The 20,919-nt window shown below is 41.8% G+C and overlaps 1 protein-coding gene across 1 annotated transcript in view; it reads left to right on the top strand.

Annotated features, from left to right (window-relative positions):
• The window catches only part of SGCD (sarcoglycan delta), a 618,034-nt gene that overhangs the window by 460,364 nt on the left and 136,751 nt on the right, over positions 1-20,919 (top strand). The window contains exons 4-5 of the mRNA XM_060295488.1: positions 10,172-10,259; positions 16,589-16,708. Coding sequence (XP_060151471.1) covers positions 10,172-10,259; positions 16,589-16,708 — 208 coding nt within the window. The remainder of the gene's footprint in view (positions 1-10,171; positions 10,260-16,588; positions 16,709-20,919) is intronic.

Here is a 20,919-nt window from a genome sequence, read left to right on the forward strand (position 1 = left end):
TGTTAATGTTGACCTTCATCACCTGGCTGAAGGGGTATTTGTCAGATTTCTCCACTGTGATGTTCCTATTCCCTATTTCATGCTGTATTCTTCAAAAGGAAGTCACTATGTGCAATCCATCTTTAAGGAGTAGAGAATTAACTATGAAAATTGTTTGGAATTCTTCTACATAGGAGATTTATTTTTTTCTGTTCCATTTATCTATTTAATCATTTATGTATATCAGAATGGACTCATGGATATTTATTTTATGTCTTGGGTTATAATTTAGTGCTACAGTATTTATTTTGTTGTTCACATTGTTCCAGCTTGGCCATTGGGAGCTCTTTAAGTTTGTCTCCTGTGTCCCTTTGACATGCTCCCCCATAATTGTGGGGTGTTTTTCTGTTTTTTTTTTATTTGTTTTTGAGGACTTCATTCCTTTCTGGCACCACAAAATGTTCCAGGCACATCTTTCATATTTCTTGCCCCTGTCCTAGAATCAGTTGTTTTCCAAGAAGCCCTCCTGCTATAGGTTTTGTCTGTTTCCTTGTTATAGTTTATGTAGCATTTTAGTAGCCACTGTGCTAGGCCCTTGACATATACTGTCTTTTTTAATTCTCATATCAACACGATTAGGTAGCCTTTAACTTCATTTTGTAAATATAGAAAGTGAGTCTCAAAGAGTATAAATGATTTACCCAACACCACACAGTTACTAAAAGTAGAGTTATGATTCAAGCCCAAATCTGACTCCAAAGCTCACACTCTAAACTGTTACTCCACAGGCCAGGCTCCCCTGTGTTCTCAGTCAGCATTAGGTGGATACTATGCTATTGTGAATTGCTGTGCCTTTTTGTTAGGAGGATAAGGCAGAAGCCAGCAAAATTCTCTGGTGGCAAGATGGCTCAGGATTCCAGCCCTGCTGATCCCTTCCTTCTCTGAGCTTCATTCCCACTGAGAGTTGAAAGCCTTCCCTGAATGTGGAAGTTGTTTATGTGCTGTCTTGGGGTTTTCTCTTGTTATCTACATTCCCAGATCAGACTCTTAGCTCCTCAGAGGGCAAAGAAAATATATGAAGGTAAGTAACTTCAGAACAGGCTGTGTTGATGTGGCTGGCATCAAAAGCAAATATTAAAATCTGTGCCCTTCATACCAGGAGAGCATAGATCTTGATGGAAGGAATGTTGCATTGTTGTCATGGTTATTTTCCATTGACTCAGTCTCCTGCTGGTCAAGGAGCTACTCCAACACAAAGGTCGTACCTTTCCTATTCTCCAGGGCCAAGGACAATATATAACATGTTCTAGACACTCAGTATATACAAAATGCGTAAGAGAAGCTCTTGGGTCCTGGACTAGACACTATTTGCTCTTGAATTACACACAAGTTTAACCTGCTTTTTCCACTTAGGAAGGCAGAAGTAAGAGGTGGCTCTAGAGATAGACAGATTGATGGCAGTGAAAAATGATAAGTCTGCTTCATTCAGAAACCCCATTCAAAAAGACAGTAAATGGAAAAGAAAACTGAAAAGGAATAAACTTACATGGTCATAGAGAAAGAGAAAAAACGATGGAAAGGGCTGATGGAAAGTGGGTCGATGAGAGGGGGCTGACCTGGCAGAGCTGGAATCTACAAATGTGCAGTGAAGGAAGCAAAATAAATAAATAAATAGAGTGAGAGAGGATCCATGATACAGAGCCCTGGAAAGGCTCTGGAAATAGATGTCCCTGATGAATTGAGAGCCAGTGTCCAGAATGAATGGAACAGGGTTACTTATCCACAAAGCACTTGAGACACAGTGCCTAGGTCCAACAACAGTCATGATGCACTCTGGAGTGAGGCTGACATAAAGGACTGGTTGGAAGATCTGCATAAATAACAGTTAAACTCAGCATCTATACCCAGATCCCATCCCCAATTGACCCAGCTAGGAAGTACCTCTTCCCAGCCTAGCAGAAGATAGGAGGATTGTTATCTACAAAGTTAAACCATCCAGAAGTATTGAAAAGCCTTCTCTAAATAGAAAGGAGGCAAAAATCTGTAGGAGAGAGAAAATTGCAACTGGAAAATAAATCACTTAAATGAGTCAGTACATAGATTTAAAAAAAATTTTGTGTGTGAAAGTGATAATTAACTGTTTTGATGATTAACTGTTTTGATTAACTGATTTGCTGTTCATTAACAATGAACAGCAAAAGGATAAACATGAAGTTGTTAAAGAGGAAATAAAAATCATAAAATGCTGGGGAGGGTAGTAAGAAAATGTAGATATTTTAAAAAATGTGTTTGAGCCTATATTACTATCAGTCTAAAGCAAGTAAATATAATAATGGGTTAACATACTTGAAAAACAAAACTACAAATCAAAAACATACAACAGATTCACAAAAACTAGAAAGAAGAGAACTCAAGTATAATACAGAAGAAAACCATCAAACCACAAAAGGAAAAACAAAAAGAAAGGAACAAAGAAGAAATACAAAATCAACTGGAAAACTGGGTTCGAAATGGCAGTAAACACATACCTATCAATAATTATCTTAAATGTCAATGGACTAGATGCTCCTATCAAAAGACATAAAGTGGCAGATTGGATAATAATATTCTGTCTACAAGAGACCCACTTTAGGGCAAAGGACACACGTAGATTGAAAGTGAAGGGATGGAAAAAGATATTTCATGCAAATGGAAATAACAAGAAAGCAGGGGTAACAATACTCATATCAGACAAAATAGACTTTAAAACAAAGACCATAAAGATAAAGATGGACACTATATAATGATAAAAGGATCAATATGAGAATAGGGTATTACAGTCATTGACATATAGCACCCACTATAGGAGCACCTAAATACATAAAACAAATACTAACAAGCATGAAGGGAGAAATTGATGGGAACACAAAAATAGTAGGAGACTTTAACAGCCCACTCACATCTATGGAGAGATGTTCTAGACAGAAAATCAGTAAGGCAACAGAGATCCTAAGTGACACAATGAAACAGTTAGACTTAATTAATATTTTCAGGACATTATATCAAAAAAAAGCACCCCACAATACATATTCTTTTCAAATGCATATGGAACGTTCTCTACTATAGATCACATACTAGGACAAAAAACAAGCCTCAAAAAATTCAAGAGGAGAGAAATTATTTCAAGCATCTTTTCTGACCACAGTGGCATGAAACTACAAATCAACCATAGAAAAAGAAATGAGGAAAAAAAAAGATTATTTAGAGACTAAACAACATGCTACTGAAAAACCAGTGGGTCAATGATGAAATTCAAAGAGGAAATTAAAAAATACCTTGAGGCAAATGACAATAAAAACACAACCAAACAAAAATCTGTGGGTTGCAGCAAAAGCAGTACTACGAGGGAAGTTCATAGTGATACAGGCCTTCTTCAAAAAGCAAGAAGAATCTCAAACAACCTAAACAACCACCTAAAAGAATTAAAAAAAAGAAGAACAAACAAAACCTAAAGTCAGTAGAAGGAAGGAAATGATAAAGATCAAAGAGAAAATAAATAAAATAGAGATTTAAAAAAATAGAAAAAAATCAATAAAACCAAGAGCTGATTTTTTGAAAGGGTAAACAAAATCAACAAACCTCTGGCCAGCCTCACCAAGAAGAAAACACAGAGAACCCAAATAAACAAAATAGGAAATGAAAGAGGAGAAATAACTAATAACACAGAAATACAACAACAAAAACCTGTAAGAGAATACTATGATCAATTTTATGCCAACAAATTTGACAACCTAGAAGAAATGGGCAAGTTTCTAGAAACACACAGTCCACCGAAACTAAACAAAGAAGAAATAGACTGATCACTAGAAGTGAAATAGAATTTGTCATTAAAAACAAAAAAACTCCCTGAAAACAAAAGTCCAGAACCAGATGGCTTCACTGGGGAAGAACTTACACCGTTCCTTCTCAAACTCTTCCAAAAGATTGAAGAAGAGGAAGTACTCCCAAAGTCATTCTATGAAGCCATCACCCTAATATCAAAACCAGGCAAAGACGCTACAAAAAAGAAAATCACAGGCAAATATCTTTGATGAACGTGTTGGGTTGGCCGAAACGTTCGTTCAGATTATTCCATAGAATGTTATGGAAAAACCTGAACGAATGTTTTGGCCAACCCAATAAATGCAAAAATTCTCAACAAAGTATTAGCAACAAAATCCAACATCACATAAAAAAGATCATACAGCACAGTCAAGTTGGATTCATCCCAGGGTCACAAGGATAGTTCAACCTATGCAAATCAATCAGTGTGACACATTACATCAACAAATGAAAAGACAAAAATCACCTGATCATCTCAATAGGTACAGGAAAAGCATTTGACAAAATTCAGTATTCATTCATGATAAAAACTCTTACCAAAGTGGGTATAGAGGGAACGTATCTCAACATAATAAAAGCTATTTATGACAAACCCACAGCCAACATAATACTCAGTGGTGAAAAGCGGAAAGCCTTCATTCTGAAATCTGGAACATGATAAGGATGCCCACTCTCACTGCTTCTATTCAACACAGTATTACAAGTCCTAGACCCAGCAGTCAGGCAAGAAAAAGAAACAAAATGTATTCATTTTATTTATAGTGAGGTGGATGGACCTAGAGTCTGTCATACAGAGTGAAGTGTCAGAAAGAGAAAAACAGATACCATATGCTAACACATATATATAGAATCTAAAAAAAATAAAATGGTTCTGAAGAACCTAAGGGCAGGACAGGAATAAAGATGCAGACTTAGAGAATGGACTTGAGGACACGGGGAGAGGGAAGAGTAAGCTGGGACGAAGTGAGAGAGTGGCATGGACATATATATACTACCAAACGTAAAATAGAGAGCTAGTGGGAAGCAGCCGCATAGCACAGGGAGATCAGCTCAGTGCTTTGTGACCAGCTGGCAGGATGGGATAGGGAGGGTGGGCAGGAGACGCAAGAGGGGGTAGATATGGGGATATATGTATATATATAGCTGATTCACTTTGTTATAAAACAGAAACTAACACACCATTGTAAAGCAATTATACTCCAATAAAGATGTTAAAAAAATAAAATGTAAAATTGTCAGTATATGCAGATGATGTGATACTATATATATAGAAAACCCTAAAGACTCCACACAGAAACTACTAGAACTGATAGACGAATTTAGCATGGTAGCAGGATACAAGATTAACATACAGAAATCTGTTGCATTTCTTTGCACTAACAATGAAATGTCAGAAAGAGTTTAGAGAGTTTAGGAGTTTAGAGAATTCCTCTCTGATGAAACTAGCCCACAGTTACTGACTGCCCACAGATACTGACATTTAGAGGTTTTCCATTGAATTAGCCAGTTCCCCAATTCCCTGTGGCAAGATTTACTCTTCCAGAAACCCAGAGTTTCCAAAAAGCATTTTTATTTCGTCTAAGAGAGGGTAGTGTGTCAGTCAAACATAGAAGGGATGGTATAAAATGAAGTTTCAAAAAATAAGAAAATTACAAGTACTGTAGTCAAATTTTTTTTAAAACTCAGCAGAAATATTGGAACTTAAAGCTGAGGTTATTTCCCAGAATATAGAACCTAAAGAAAAAGGATTCAACATCAGGAGGAAAAAAACAAAAGTAGAAAATAAAGCATTTTTTTTAAATGAAGCATTTATTGACTCTACGAAAAGAAAAAAAAAAGTGTACAAGAAAGAAAAAGGAAATGTAATCAAAGAACATGACTTCGCTCAGCTGTGGACAGTATTATGCATAATCATAATAATGTAGATTCTGAATATTGATTTGACCAAAATTGCATGGAAGAGTCCATACCATTGGAGAAATTCAGTGGATAACGTCTAAAGTTGATAGATAAGTGATAGCACAGAAGTATATTTTGGGCCATGGGGAGGGAAGTACCTGAAGGAGAATCTTGGCAAGTTGAAAGCTCTTGCTTTCAAGGTGGTGAGAGGTATGAACCACTGCTCTTCAATATAAGCTTTGTAGTATTTGATGTTTATATGGACTGCCTTCATATGAGAACAAATAATACATTTCAAAAAATCAGATACACTAATTTTAAAATGTCAGCATGATGGAGCCATTTAGTGTTCAAATAGCCACATGCATACAGTAGTCCCTGGAAAGCATTGTGGGATAAATAACGTTCATTGCAGTGGTCTTGCGTCATCAAGAAAATGTGTGATTCTGTTCTGCATGTTCTGCTCTAGAGAAACAGATACGATGGGGGTTCTTCTCCATCCAAATGCCGCATGCTTTAGTTGTTTGGGGAGAGTCCTGATGTGGAGTGTCCTAATCTCCCAAAGTGGGAGAAATGGTGTGTGTCCCCCTTCCTCATGTCCCAAGCAGCCTCACCCCGTGTCCAGGAGAATCTGGGCTGATTGGCCACAGACTGACTTGCTGCGGTCCAGAGCTCTGATAACCATGATCAAACACCCTCGGGTTTGCCAGACTCCTTCCTTTCCGCCAGGCGGGGCTGAGCCTCCCTCGGGTTCCCCGTAAGCCCCTTGTCCTTGGATGGTTGCCTTGAAGTCATTTAGTGAAAGTCACTGGCCCCAGAGCAGGCTGTCCTGTGGCAGAAATTAACCTCCCCAGGCCCAGAGGCTGCAGTGGTGAGTGGGAGGGAGACAGGAAAGAGAAGCAGCTGAGAGAGCAGAATTTAGCCTCTCCTCATAAAGTGTTTCCCCTACTGGTTCTGATACCACAGAGACTGCAGAGGATGCTTCGCTTGGCTGCTGCTTCCTGGTTTAACCTCAGTAAAGCGAGCCAGAGAGCCAAATAAAATGGCCCTGACCCAGCTGAGTCAGAGTTTGTTAACTGGTGGTTTGTGCTTTTTTCCTGGTGATCTTTCTGTTTTCAGGTACTGTATATGGGAGGGTTATAGCAAGATGTCCCAGGCTAGAATGAGGCTCTTTGTTTAAACCCTCATGTAGCAAAGACTGTTTCCCAGCGTGTTAAGCATCACAGACCAATTAATGCTGTATATTAATCTTTTGATCTAGCAATAAAAGGGAATGGCTGGCTTTATTTTATCTCTTGCTACAAACCTTGATCAAAGCTGTAGAGGTTTTTTTTTTTTCCTCAATAGAATTTTGTGAATATTAAGGGCAGGCAGATACGTTTGAAGATACTGGGATTTGAAAGATAATAGGGAACCGGCCACTAAAGGGAGATCCTTTGAAATCTGGAGACAGAATATTGGATGTAGAGGATACCCCTGACTTAGTTCACAGATAGGTTATAAGGAATAGGTAATACAAAGAAAGGTCAGCCTTTTCCTCCTCCATCCTTTCCCCCTCCCCCCTCCTCTTCCTCTCTTTCCCCCTCTCCCTCTTCCTGCCTCTGTCACTAACCTGCCCTGTCTGCCCCCTCCCCTAACCCTACCAACTACAGAGGACTTAACTGTGTGCCTGGAACACAGTTCATTACCTAGAGAATTTAATAATTTTAATAAGATGTGTCTTTTAATAATTTAATAATAATATGTGCAACATCACATATCAAGAAACTGAGGCTTACAGCACTTAAGTTACTTGCCCAAAGCCACCCAACTGGGAGGTGGTGGAGTGGAGCTCGGAAACTAGGTAGCTTGACTCCAGGGCTCCTACTGTGTGCGTGGCTCATAGAGAGGCTCAGTTATGTCAGCCCTGAGCTGCTGCTGCTATCGATGTTGCAGAGAATGAACCACAGAATGATGAAGTGATTTGCTCAAGGTCGCACACTGGTCAGTGGCCATGGAGTTTATCCAGTTGTCTGATTCCGGGTCACCCCTCTCTCTGCAGTGCCAGGTTGCTCAATATATGAAGAGTTAGTGCTTTAACTTCTAGAAACCTATATCCTCCTAGGCAGGTTCCAGGTTCTGAATTCTCACATTGCTTGAATTGTTTGTAAGTTTGAAGTAGCACAGTTAAGCCCTGCCAGAAGCAATGGCAAGGAAACTATTTTAGGTTAATATCTTGTTTCCTAATGGATGGGGAAAAAAAAACTGTGTCAATATTAGATTCAATGTATTTCTTCTTCCCTGATCCAAGTAATAAGCAAAAAACAAAACAGAACTAAAAAAACCTTTATTCATCAGGCAAAATTTTAATTTCAAGCTACGGGGGGGTGGGGGAGGGGCACAGTGAATCAGTGGTTGCCCAGATGTGGCAGAAGTTCTCTCTCTCCTCAACAGTAGGACAAGAGCTCTCACCCAAGGTTAACTGGTTTCTCAGGGCTTGAGCGGGTCAGTTATCCATTTTATCAGTTAACCTCGGGTGAGAGGGACCACGGCTCTAGACCATCGGTGTGTGGAAAACGCCTTGGTGGTGGCCTCCCCATCCGTCTTCTCCGCTCGTGAAAACTACCTCAGACCTTGGCCCGAGCTGCCTGTCAGCACAGCTCTGCCACTCCACCGTCTGCAGGCCCTGGGCTGGGCCCATGAATCACCTGTTTTCGAAGAAAAAAGACATAAGACAGTCAGCCCACAACCGTCCTCGTTTTCTCATTCCATCTTCGGAAAAGCCTATCTACATTCTGTTCCAGGTTCAGCTCAGCACGATCTTCCCCTTTGCGTCTCACTCCACAGCCTTAAGCCAGGGACAGTTTCACCCTTCAGGAGAGTTCCTGCACACTGCTGCTGTCTTATCACCCTTACGGTCCTCTGCCTGGTATTGTAGGTGTGTGTGCTGCGTCATTGTCCCCACTGGAATGTAAGACTTTGAAGGTGAAGAGGGTCTTTCCTATCTTCATTTTCCTGGCAACTCATGGCGCAATGGTTTTTCTGTATTTGGGACTCAATTCATAGTGGTTTAACTGAATTTTCAGGCAGGTACATGCCATGTGGTAATGAGGGTTTGGAAAGACAAGGATGACTACCTACATTCTTCTTCCTAATAACCATCTGGTTACTGACACGTTTTGTCAGAGATTCGTCCTTTTGTTTATGGCTTTAGTTTACTCCAAGAAAGGAAGAATGTCTAAGCTGGGGGTTGGCAGAATATGGCCTATGGGCTACATCCAGCCCTCTGCCTGTTCTCATCTGGCCAGTGAACCGAGATAGTTTCTACATTTCTAAATGTTTGGTGGGGGAAAGACAGGGGGAGGAAGAGTAATATTTTATGACAAAATAAGATTATATTAAGTTTAAAATGATATGAAATCAAAATGTCATTATCCACGAAGGAAGGTTTACTGGAATACAGCCCTAGCTGTTTGTCTGCGTATTGTCTATGGCTCATTTGCACTAAAGCAGAAGATTTGAATAGTTAACACACAGATGATATGTCCCACAAAACCTAAAATATTTATTATCAGGCCCTTTATAGAAAAGGTGTGCCAGCCTGTGTTCTGAGTCATTCTCAGAAATGTCTGCCACCATGTGGAAGGGGGATCAGGTGCCCTTTTTGATTAAAGGGAGATGGGTTGAAGGCACAGGATGCCTGGAGGAAAAGAAATCTGGAGAAAGAAAAGGAAGAAAGGGGAGGCAGAGGCCACCTTGGAGATGCTGGATCCTCCTGGGGTTTGTATCCATGCGTGGCAAACATTCTACAAAAAGATTTCCATGTTTCTGAGGAGCACCTGGACTATCACAGCCAGTGGACCTGCTGGAGGGGGAAACCTGGAGTGTTTTCCACAAGCATTTTCCTCTCCACTAAGAACTCTGCATAGTTCTTTGGAGAAACTGTGAACTAGAAAGGGTGAGAGTAGGAGATGATCATTCACTCCTGATCATTCCGTGTACCAGAGCTAACTAACATCTACAGTAAGATCTAAAGGGCTCTGTGTCCTTGTTGTCTTTGATTCAACAAACGTGTGTGTGTGTGTGTGTGTGTGTGTGTGTGTGTGTGTGTATGAAATCTCTTTGGAGTGTGTCTGTCTATCTGTGTGTCTCTTTGGGGAAAATCCATTCTGATTGAATGCCAATTAATTATCATGTATGTGGGGATCGTTAAGCATTTAGAATTTTCAGAGAAAGATACATCAATTAGAACTTGGCTAAGATCAGCTCAGCCCCGTGGGGAGTGGGGATTACAGTTTTGTTTAGAAATCTGCTGCCACCATATATAAAATATATAAACAGTAAGACCTACTGTATAGCACAGAGAACTATACTCAGTATCTTGTAATAACCTATAATGAAAAAAAAAAATCTGCTGCCATTTTCATATGTTTCTCTAATTTTCTTATTACAGGGTAACGCCCTGTACTTCAAATCTGCCAGAAATGTTACAGTGAACATCCTCAACGAACAGACTAAAGTCCTAACTCAGCTGATAACAGGTAAGAAAAGAAAGAACTTAGCAGTGTCTGGTCCACGGTAAGCGCTCAAAAAACATACAATGGAAGGTTGAATGAAACACCACGTGATGTATCTAAAGAAGGGAAAGTCTGCTCGCACAATTTACAGTGTCGGAAAAGAGAACAAAGCGTGTGTTCCCTGATGCTACTCAAGGGCAGAGTCTCATCCTATACACACATTTAACTTATGCAAATCTGATGATACTCGTTTAGGGGGTGGGGAAAAAGAATAAACTATTTTTCATGTAGCATGGCCCCTAAACACCAGCTGCTCAACCACAGGAAAGCTCTCTGCTCCAGTGCCAGAGGAAAAGCTGGCTGTGTCGTATTAACTGGAAGCGAGCACAGTATACACAGAACCATGCACATCGTACTTTATGGGTTGTAAAAGGGATTTGTAATGATAGTTTGAATCCATGCCATATTTGCCGAACGTGCTGACTTTGAACCTAGCTCAATTGCGAGATGCAGATGTACCCCGACTGAATATGTTTGTGTAGTTCCTTTTCATAGCGCAGATCTGCTCCTAACAGCCGTGGAAAACACCCAGTGGGGTTTAAGCTGCACAGTGCTGAAATTTAAACAAGAGTTGGTTATTCACCATAATGACTCTAATGATGAACATGGGCCTCATGGTCGCGGTAACACGCTGGGTGGTATGACCGGTGCCCCTCTGTAGGTTATGAGTAGCGGTAAATAGGAGCTGTCATGCACCTCCACGGCAGAAGGGGAAAGGGGGGCTATGTCTGAACGGCATTGTTACACTTGCAGGCAGAAGATGCCATTTGTTTGGCTTCAGGGCTGAAAGAAATGTATACAGATGGACATTTCGAGAAGCCAGTTGCCCAAATGTCCTGAAACATTACTGGCACTAAAACATCTGGAGCCCCACTAATCCCAATGCCACGGGGAGGCAGATGCCTTTGTGCCCAGAGTCTCGCTGGGGAAAGAGCCTCACTCTCCTGCCACCAGATGTGTACGTCTGGAGAGCCACAGCTGGTGGGTGACCTGGACTGGCTCCCACTGGAGGAACAGCTGTGGCAGAGCCCGTAATCCATAAAATTGCTCTTCCAGCGCGCGCCCAGCTCAGCGGCCTCACTGCTCTAACATGTGGCCCGCAGTCACGATGCTAAATAATTAAATAAACAGCTTCAGTAAGCAATGATTTAAGCAGTGTGCGTGAAAATTGCCTCCAGGAGGGAAATAAATCCGACCTCCAGCTCCCAGATTCCCGCGTTCAAAAGGGACCTTTTTAGCCTGATCATTTGATCATTTGCCATCTATTTGCAGTGGGAGATTTGGCTGACTTGAGAGATTTTGTTTTGATAAAGCTGGAACCGGACGAATGACTGTTACTCAGGAAAAGAGTCTTTCTGTCCCCCTCCTTCTTCCCCCACCTCCTCCTTTTGCTTCTCTCTTCCGACTCACCCTTTTCTCCTCCTTCACCCCCTCTTCCTTCCCCCTCTCTCCATCTCCCTTTGTCTCCCTCTGCCTCCCCCTTCTCTCTCGCCTCTTTCCTCTTTCTCTCTCTCTTCCTCTTCTGTTGTTCTCTCCTCTCTACTGCCTCTCTGTTTCCCCATCTTCTTTCTGTCTCCCCTGACCAGGGCAGGCCCCTGGAGCTGAGACCCCATCCCTACCTCTTAAAGTAAGGCACAAGGTAGCTAATATTAAACGAGATGGGCAGAAAGCCATCCTAACACCAGCCGGCAGCAGCCTTTCAAGATGCCTTCTAGAGAGGATAGTACGTACGTTCAAATAGAATTCCCAGTACATACACCCATGCACGATCATCCCTAAAGTTTCCCTTCAGGGTTCTCCTTTTACATTGATGCACATGGTGGAAAGCACAGAGCAGTTCCAGGAGAAAGTATCCTAAGGCCCGGTACACTTAGTGGTGGACTTACCTGACAGCAAATCATTTTGCCTAAGCGGCCGGGTTTACTATGGCAGTCCTGAGGATTCAAGAGTTCTCCTGCTTATTACCTAGTGATCATGTCTCAAAAGCCCAGAAGAAATTCCAGTGTTAGCGATTCAGGTAATCTTTTCACGGGAAACAATGTTTTAAATGATGGTTAAGTTCCCAGGCCAGGCGACACAGGCATACCTGACTCATGCTGCTGCTGATTTACTATCATCTCAGTAGTAGGTCCAAACAGGGAACCCTCTGACCTGCAAGGAGGAAAGTTGTAGAAGTCTTACACGACATCTAGCCAGAGTGGGGAAAGTCCCCAGGATCAAGGGAGTTGAGGAAAGAAATTAGACTGCATGGCCCCCAGGTCCTTCTAGCTCCCAGATTCATGGCATTGGCAGGCCTGGGAGATGGCCAGTGCATCCTGATGGAGATTAGATAAGGAGGTGCTTCACACGTACACTACTGTGCACAGAAAGGGATTAATTGAAGATTAGTTTCAGGTTACAAATAACGATCTTTTCCATCCTGGAGAGGAAGTTAGCTCACCAAGAGACCTCCTGAGCAAACGCAGGTCTCCAGCTCCATTTACATTTCTTTGTAGAATCGATTTTTTTGTTTGTTTTTTTTTTTTAAAGATTTCATCATGTCCAAGGAGCTTTGGCAGCCCCAGGTGAAATCAACAAAAGGACAAGCCATCTGCACCATGGAGCCAGCAGTTGCTCTGTGGGGTTTTGGCTAAAACTACCAACTACTGAGCTTTATATACCCAAATGGTTCCGTCCCTGGTAAAGTCCATGTTGTATTCCCAGAAGCCTTGAAAAGCAAGATAACTTAATGGTGTCTTGTGTCCTCTGATGGCTGCAGTCTCTTCAGTACACGCTCCTGTATCTCACACACCATTCGTAAGTTCAGAGTAAACTTAGTTTACACACAGACCAGTGTTCTTGATGCCTCAGGGGTGTGTCTCATGGTATTTCCCAAGTCCATGAAAGCAAAGTCCAAGCATTTGTGTCCACAAGTCATACCGCCATATCTGACTAGATCCAGAGTGGGCACATTGTGCTCACCCCATGGCCATCCTGAGATCATTCATTCATTCCCTCATTCGTTCATTCATTCATTAGCACTAGACCTCCTGATCTCCAGTCTCCCCCCTAAAAAGAAAAGGTAACAACCTCAAAGCATTGCCAAGTAATACAGATTTTACTGAAGGTTTCTTGTGACCAAGAAGACAGCTACATCTTAGCCCTCACTGCACCTGTCTCTTCTTTCAGGATTTCTCTCTTCCTTGTCTCCAGCTTCCCAATCCCTTTCATCCTCCAAAAGTTCCTCTCCTAATTGCCCCAGCATCCTTTTCCTTTCTAGACAAATAAACATCCCTTTTCTGCTATGGAATGATTCCTAGGGCACAGTTCCAGATGCAGATCTGCCATTAGCTCGCTGGGTGACCTTGAGGGAGCCCTTGGCTTTGCTTTCACCTGTTCTCACGTACAGTGTGAAGGCAGTCAAAGAAGACAATGTCCAGGTCCCCCACCATTTGGAAATGTGTGCTCTGTCTGCTGTTTCCATCCCCCACTCATTAAAGAGCCTTTCCAGTGTGCTTCTTTTTGTCAGAGGGCCAGTGTGGATGTACTGGCAAGAGATCAGTTTTGCTGAATTGACATGATGATGCGAATGAGGGAAGTTCACTCAGAGATGGTCACCATTTGTTCGTTTCAATGTGTTGTGACCATTACATTAGAAAAATGGCGATGGTTATGATCCCAATGGCGATGATAATCACAAGATCAGTCCCCTACATTTCACAACTCTTTTCTGCCTACAAATTTCTCTTTATAAACACAGTATAATTCAGTCCTTTTAACCTTTCTATGCGATAGATAGAATCGATGGTAGTAGCACAGTTTTGCAGATGCAGAAAATGAGGTTCAGAAAGATCAAATGATTTGCCCAAAGTCACATTACCAGAAAATGAGAGAGTTGGGACATAATTTTTGTCTTCTGATTCTTAGTGTGATAGCCTTGCCAAAGAGGAAAGCGGCCCCAGACATCCAGGGGCTGGCCGGGCTCTAGCAGCCAAGCGTTGGTGTTCTGTGTGGACATAAATAATTTCACAGAACATCAACACCAGACAAGGCCACTCATGGCCATGAAGGATGGAGAAAAAGCAAAAAGCAAACACCACCCTGATCATGTCTGAACATAGATGAAAAATAGAAACTTTTATCCAAACCACAGGAATCACCAGACTTCCCCCTCTCCCCCTATAATATGAATGACTACTGTTTGTTTATCCATTACAGTTTGGCGTTGCTCTGGTCTTCCCTACTCTAGATAAGATTTACTAAGATGCTAATCGTAAAATTACTCCCAGTACCTGACAGCATGTAATCCAGAATGAAACCTTGCTTCCTTAAACCCTGCCTCCGAATAACCTATTATAAGGCCAGATCCTGTAATAAGTTCTTTCTTCTTATTGAGAAGCCCTATGGTTCCCCACGGGTGTGTGTTCTCTCTCACGGCAATGAGTTGAAAACCCAACTTGTTCAACTCCAAGTGTGTTCCTAGTGATCTTTGCCTAGAAGGCACTGAGGGCCCTTTCACTACTACTTTTTACTAATAAGTGACACTGCCTTGAAAAATAACTAGAAGGAAACAAAAATGCTATACAGTCGGCCCTCCATATCCACGAGTTCCACATTCCTGTATTCAACCAACTACAGGTAGAAACATATGGGGGAAAAAATTCCAGAAAGATCCAAAAAGCAAAACTTGAATTTGTCCCATGCTGGCAACTGTTTACATAGTATTTATATTGTATTTGCAACTATTTACACAGCATACATTGTATTAGGTATCATAAGTAATTAGATAATTTAAAGTATACAGGAGGGGCTTCCCTGGTGGCGCAGTGGTTAAGAATCCACCTGCCAATGCAGGGGACACGGGTTCGAGCCCTGGTCCAGGAAGATCCCACATGCTGGGGAGCAGCTAAGCCCGTGTGCCACAACTACTGAGCCTGCACTCTAGACCCTGCGAGCCACAACTACTGAGCCTGAGTGTCACAACTACTGAAGCCCAAGCGCCTAGAGCCCGTGCTCCGCAACAAGAGAAGCCACCACAATGAGAAACCTGCACACCGCAGCGAAGAGTAGCCCCCGCTCGCCGCAACTAGAGACAGCCCGTGCGCATCAACAAGGACCCAATGCAGCCAAAAATAAATAAATTAATTAATTAATTAAATTTATAAAAATAAATAAAGTATACAGGAGAATATGCATAAGTTATATGCGAGTATCACACTGTTTTATGTAAGGGACTTGAACATCCATGGATTTCGATATCCGAGGGGTATCCTGGACCTAATCCCCCACAGATACTGAGGGACAGTTATATCAGAATCTCCTGGGCAGTTTTGGAAAAAATATAAGCTTTCTGGACTCTACCCTCAAATATTTTTCTATGTGAATTTCCAGTCCAAAAGATAAATTCCTTTTTGATCTCAGCTATTGTCATTGAGAATGATGACACCCCCAGGTTATTCTGATGCACTTCTGTGGTCTAGCTTTTTGGAGCCTTCTGAACTTCAGGTATTTAGGTAGCTCTATGTTGTTGTTGTTGTTGTTTTAAGAATTCTAACACTAACCTGTTCTACTTTTTCCATAATACCTAAAGCTCTCTGCAGTTTTCTGGTTGATTTATTAACACATGTTTAAATGTCTGTCTGTCTGTCTCTATCAGCAGGTAAGTGCTAAGGGATCAGGGACTTTGTCTTCCTTTTGCCGCTACTATAGCCTCAGCTTCAAGAAGAGTATCTGTTGTGATATGATAAAACCTCTAAAATTTATTTTTTATTGAATGAAATTCTATCATGAAAGATTCAGTAACTTTCAAGGCAATTAATAACAAGATATTATAGCCTCTTCTGTCAAGAAATGACTTATATACTTGTCTGGTGTCAAATGCAGCCAGCGGGTCAAGGGTAGAAAGAGTGAGGCAGATTTCAGCTGAATTTAAAGGTGCCCTTTCCAACAGTAGGGCTGGCCAAAGATATGCCGGTCCTTCAAGAGGTGGTGAGTATTTTGTGCTTTCATAAATGCAAGCCAAAATCTACAAGTATTTGAAAGTAATTTGCTGGTTAGCTGAGGGAAATCTCACTCAAGCATTAGTTTGGAGGAAGGACAGAATGGTTTTTAAAATCCTAGCTGGAGAGCGTATGATTAAAAGTAATTGACAAGACATGGCTAGAGTCATGCGGCTAATTGTCACAGCTAGCTTCTGAAAACCAATCCATTTACATTAAAGTCCAATACAATCTTGTCAGATGTATCTGTTCTGCGAAAAGCTCTTTATAATGGAATGCAACGGAACTAACGTATTCCCTCTCTCCCCCTTCTAGGGCCAAAAGCTGTAGAAGCTTATGGCAACAAGTTCGAGGTAAAGACAGTTTCTGGAAAATTGCTCTTCTCTGCAGATAGCAATGAAGTGGTAGTAGGAGCTGAGAGGTTAAGAGTTTTAGGTAAGTAAACTTCAGTCATTGAACTGGTTTAATGCTACTGTGTACATTTTCGAGGAAAAGTTAAATGGTGTCTATAAGAGTGATTTTGGCTAATTACCTGTAAAGGTAATTTTACTCTCTCAAAGCAAGGATGATGAACCTCCCAGGCCCCACCTTAAAAGTTTCTCAAATCGTGAGTCTTTGTGGCACGTCCGCCATCATCAAGCTTCAGGTGGCGATGTGTGTGCTCATACCAAGAAATGTACTAATCCTCACAGGTTGGCAGTCCTGCAGTAAGCAGTCAAGACTTGTATACGTTGTTACAGTGATTACTAAACCTGGCTGTAAATTAAGAATCATGTAGGGAACTTCTGAAAAGTTCAGGTTCACGGATCCAAGCATGACTTAACTGAATTAGAAGTTCTTTTGTAAGGACCCAAGGATTTATTTGTAAAAACAGGAATTTCTCTGTTGCTTCCACTATTGGAATCATTGAATTTGGCTGGACACCGAAATGGTCTAGCAGGGTGGTTTAAGAGTTCTGGTACTGGAGCTAACTTAGCTTTTCATCCGGCTCTGTCACCTACTAGCTGTGTGATTTTAGACAAATTACCAACATCACTGAACCAGTTTCCTTTTCTGCTCGGTTGGGCTAAGAACACCTACCTCCTCTAGTTCTCCCTAGGGCTCAATCAGATTGTGTTAGGTCATGTTATACATACTTATCACAGTGCCGAGCACAAAACAGTACTCATTCAGTGCTGCTGCTGTTAATACTCATGCTACTATTAATACTAATCCTGCTTTTCCTTCTCTTGCTCTCTATGAGTACCAGTTAAAAGCTCAGACTCTGGAATTAACCCACTATATTTTTAATGCTATCTCTGTCCTTTAATAGCTGTGTGACCTAAAGCAAGTTAGCTAACCTCTCTACATCTATGTTTTGCTCATCTATAAAATGGGGGTAATAGAAGTGTCTACCTTCTGAGACTGGAAGGATTGAATGAAATAATCTATGGAAAGTGGTTCGTAAGTTGGCTAAAAATAGGAAGTGTTCACTAAGTGCTAGATGTTATTAACTTAAATTATTATGTTATTTGTACTTGAACTTATTATTTGCTGTGTACATTATTAGTTGCACCCTGCATCTTCTTTCTTCTCTATTAGTGCTGTCTTCCTTCTGTTCATCACCTCCACCCTCAGTCCATCAGCTTGTCTGGTCTGTCTGTCTCTCTATCTGATATAATACACATTCATATCTAACTTTCTTGCTAGATGACTCCTAAGTTTCCATCCCCAGGCCTGGCATCTTCCCTGAGTTCTAGGTCTTGCTTTTCATCTAGCTGTTCCACCAGCCTCTCATACTTAGTGGATCTTGAGTGCCTAACATAATAACACACGTGAACATGCACGCACACGCACACACCCCGCACACACACTCACCCTCTACTGTCCCACCTGTATTTACCCCTGACTCCCCTATCACTCTTACTGGCCCCATTATGCTTTCCTCTGTCAGTGTCAAAACGTCAGCATCGTTCTGACCGGCATCAGGCTCAGCACAGTCAGAAGATGGCAGTGGCCATCCTGACAGAGCTCAATGGCATGGGAGGGCCGGGTGCAGAGGCAGCGAGCCAGGGGCGGTCTAATCGCTGGTCAGGTGCTCACTGGGATGGAACAATTCCTTTGTCTTTCAGGGCCTTGCTTTTTCCTATCCGTAAAATGAGAGCTGTCTAGAGCAGAAGTTTCAAACAATTTTTTAAAACTTAGCAACAGAAACTTTTACAAATAAAATTTCATACCAAACCCCAATCAATAAAATGTATAAAAGAACAGCACTGGGCTTCCCTGGTGGCGCAGCGGTTGAGAGTCCGCCTGCCGATGCAGGGGACACGGGTTCGTGCCCCGGTCCAGGAAGATCCCACATGCCATGGAGCAGCTGGGCCCGTGAGCCATGGCCGCTGAGCCTGCGCATCCAGAGCCTGTGCTCCGCAACGGGAGAGGCCATACCAGTGAGAGGCCTGCGTACCGAAAAAGAAAAAAAAAAAAAAAGAACAGCACTGCTCTGGGTTGTGGATGGGGATTTTAAGGCATAAAGGTTAAGCTGTATAGCTTCTTTCTCCCCGCCCCCCACCCTGTCCTTGGGAGACCTCTTAGAACTTATTTTTAAAACCCCTTAAGTAGATAGTCTTTAAAAGAAAAAAAGGTAAAGTCTACTGACCACTTGCCATGATCCAAGTAGGATGCTTTAGGTGCATTATTGCATTTAGACCTCACCAACACCTTGTGAGGCAGGCACTGTTTTTATCATCCCCATTTTACAGATGACGGAACTGAGCTATGGGGAGAGGTGAGCCATAGTAAAGGGTGAGAGCCAGGATTCCCAGCCAGGTATTTGAATACAGACTGCTTCACATTAAAGCACTATACTTTGCTGCCTCCTCAAATTGGTCCCATTTTTAGATGAGTACACTAAGGCTTGAAAAGGTGAAGAAACTTGCCAAGATCAAGTACCAGTAAGTGGTGGGACTGATGTTCAAATCCTTGCCTATGGGCTCCACCCTTCGTGCACATGGCTACACATAAATGTAGTTCTAAGACCTTTGCCAACTCTCACAATGAATGTTTTTCTCTATTATTCGTAGAAATGGCACTTTCTATGTTAGTTCTAAGTTTTGGGGGGAAAAAAATGCAGAAACGTTAAGCTATCCTCTTAGTCAAGAGTCTTTTGCTCTACCAGTTCTAAAATAACTGCCCAGGGGAAAAAGTGATGGTACCTCATGCCGAGATCATTTTGTACAAATGGTGTTTGGCACTTCCCATCAGTCTTTGGGGCTTCGTGAGTCACCTCACTGCTTTACAATCTGACTTTGCAAAGATACAGATATTTTACATGTCCAAACACTGTGGTTTCATCCCAGTGTACAAAACTCTATGATGGTATCATTTAAGAACTTCCCCCCCTCCCCTATCGTGACAAAAACTAAGGATTGGAAGACGATTGTAGCATTTGGTCACTTGAAGGCAGGTGGATAATTTTGCTGCTGTTGTTTCTTGTGCTTGTGACATTTCACTTACAGAATGATTTAGGATAAAATCTGTCTCTATCCATCATCAGAAGCATTTGCTTTTTTGTGTAAAAATGTAGAAAGGAAGCATCATAATAAATACCACTGCTGCTACCGATGCTGAAAAGAAGAGGAAATGACCACCCCGCAAATCTCACATCAACCTACTCAGTGAAATGAGCCTAGTGTGTTGCAGAAATGAGCTTCCTGTCATCTGGGATTCAGCCATATGGTGTCGAAGGAGAAGTTTAGGCAATTTCATTTTCAGCTTAATGAGAAGTTTGTCTTTTTGAGTCATCAGACTGCTCAAACTCTTGGGAGGTTGGAATCTGGTTGCATATTTCGTGGTGGAATCTAACATAGCTGGGTTTGAATCTTTGCTCAAGCATTTACAATCTGAGTGACCCTATCCAAGTCTATTTTTCTCTTTAAGCTTTAGTTTCTACACGTATAAAACAAAGAGAGAGGAATACAATAAAGAATGGAAGTAAGAATGAATGAAAACAGGAAGAAACATCTGTAAATAAATCAGTAATGTTAGTTGATAGCTGAGTAAGAACATGCAGTAGAAGATAATAATAACCCTAAGGAGATAATGTCTCTTGGAAACAGTTGCTTAACCCATGGGATCAGAACAATTGTTTATACTCCTCTCTGGATAACCACACCCACCTATTCAGTTTTCAGGATAATGACTACCTTGGGCACACTCCAAGGACATTGAATAGTCTGGCTAAAGGACTAGTAGCCATACCTCATAAAAACAGTTCGATTATCTGGAAACTTTTATCCTGGAAAAGATATGGAGGAATCATGTAGGCAGACAGCAGTTTCTGACGTTTCATAATGCACATGTTTCCTGGGGTAAAAAGAGCAGGCAAGAGCTGTGTAGTTGAGTGGTCGAGAGAACAGGTTTAATCTCGGTTTCTGTCATTTGTCAGCCAGTGCCTTGGGATATGTCACTTTCCCTTTCTAGGCTTCCTTCTACTCTGTGACATGGTGTAATAATGCCTGACTCTCTCAGGAGTTCGGAGAAGTAGATGGTACAGTATATGTACCGATTATCAGCACAGTGATTGGTACAAGGTCAGCACTCTACGTGCTGACTGTTGTGTCAGTGATGGTTTTCGCTGTTCCACTTGGACTTCAGGGAACCCATCAAGT

The sequence above is a fragment of the Globicephala melas genome, chromosome 3 (genome assembly GCF_963455315.2).
Source record: "Globicephala melas chromosome 3, mGloMel1.2, whole genome shotgun sequence".
NCBI classification, from domain to species: Eukaryota; Metazoa; Chordata; class Mammalia; order Artiodactyla; family Delphinidae; genus Globicephala; species Globicephala melas.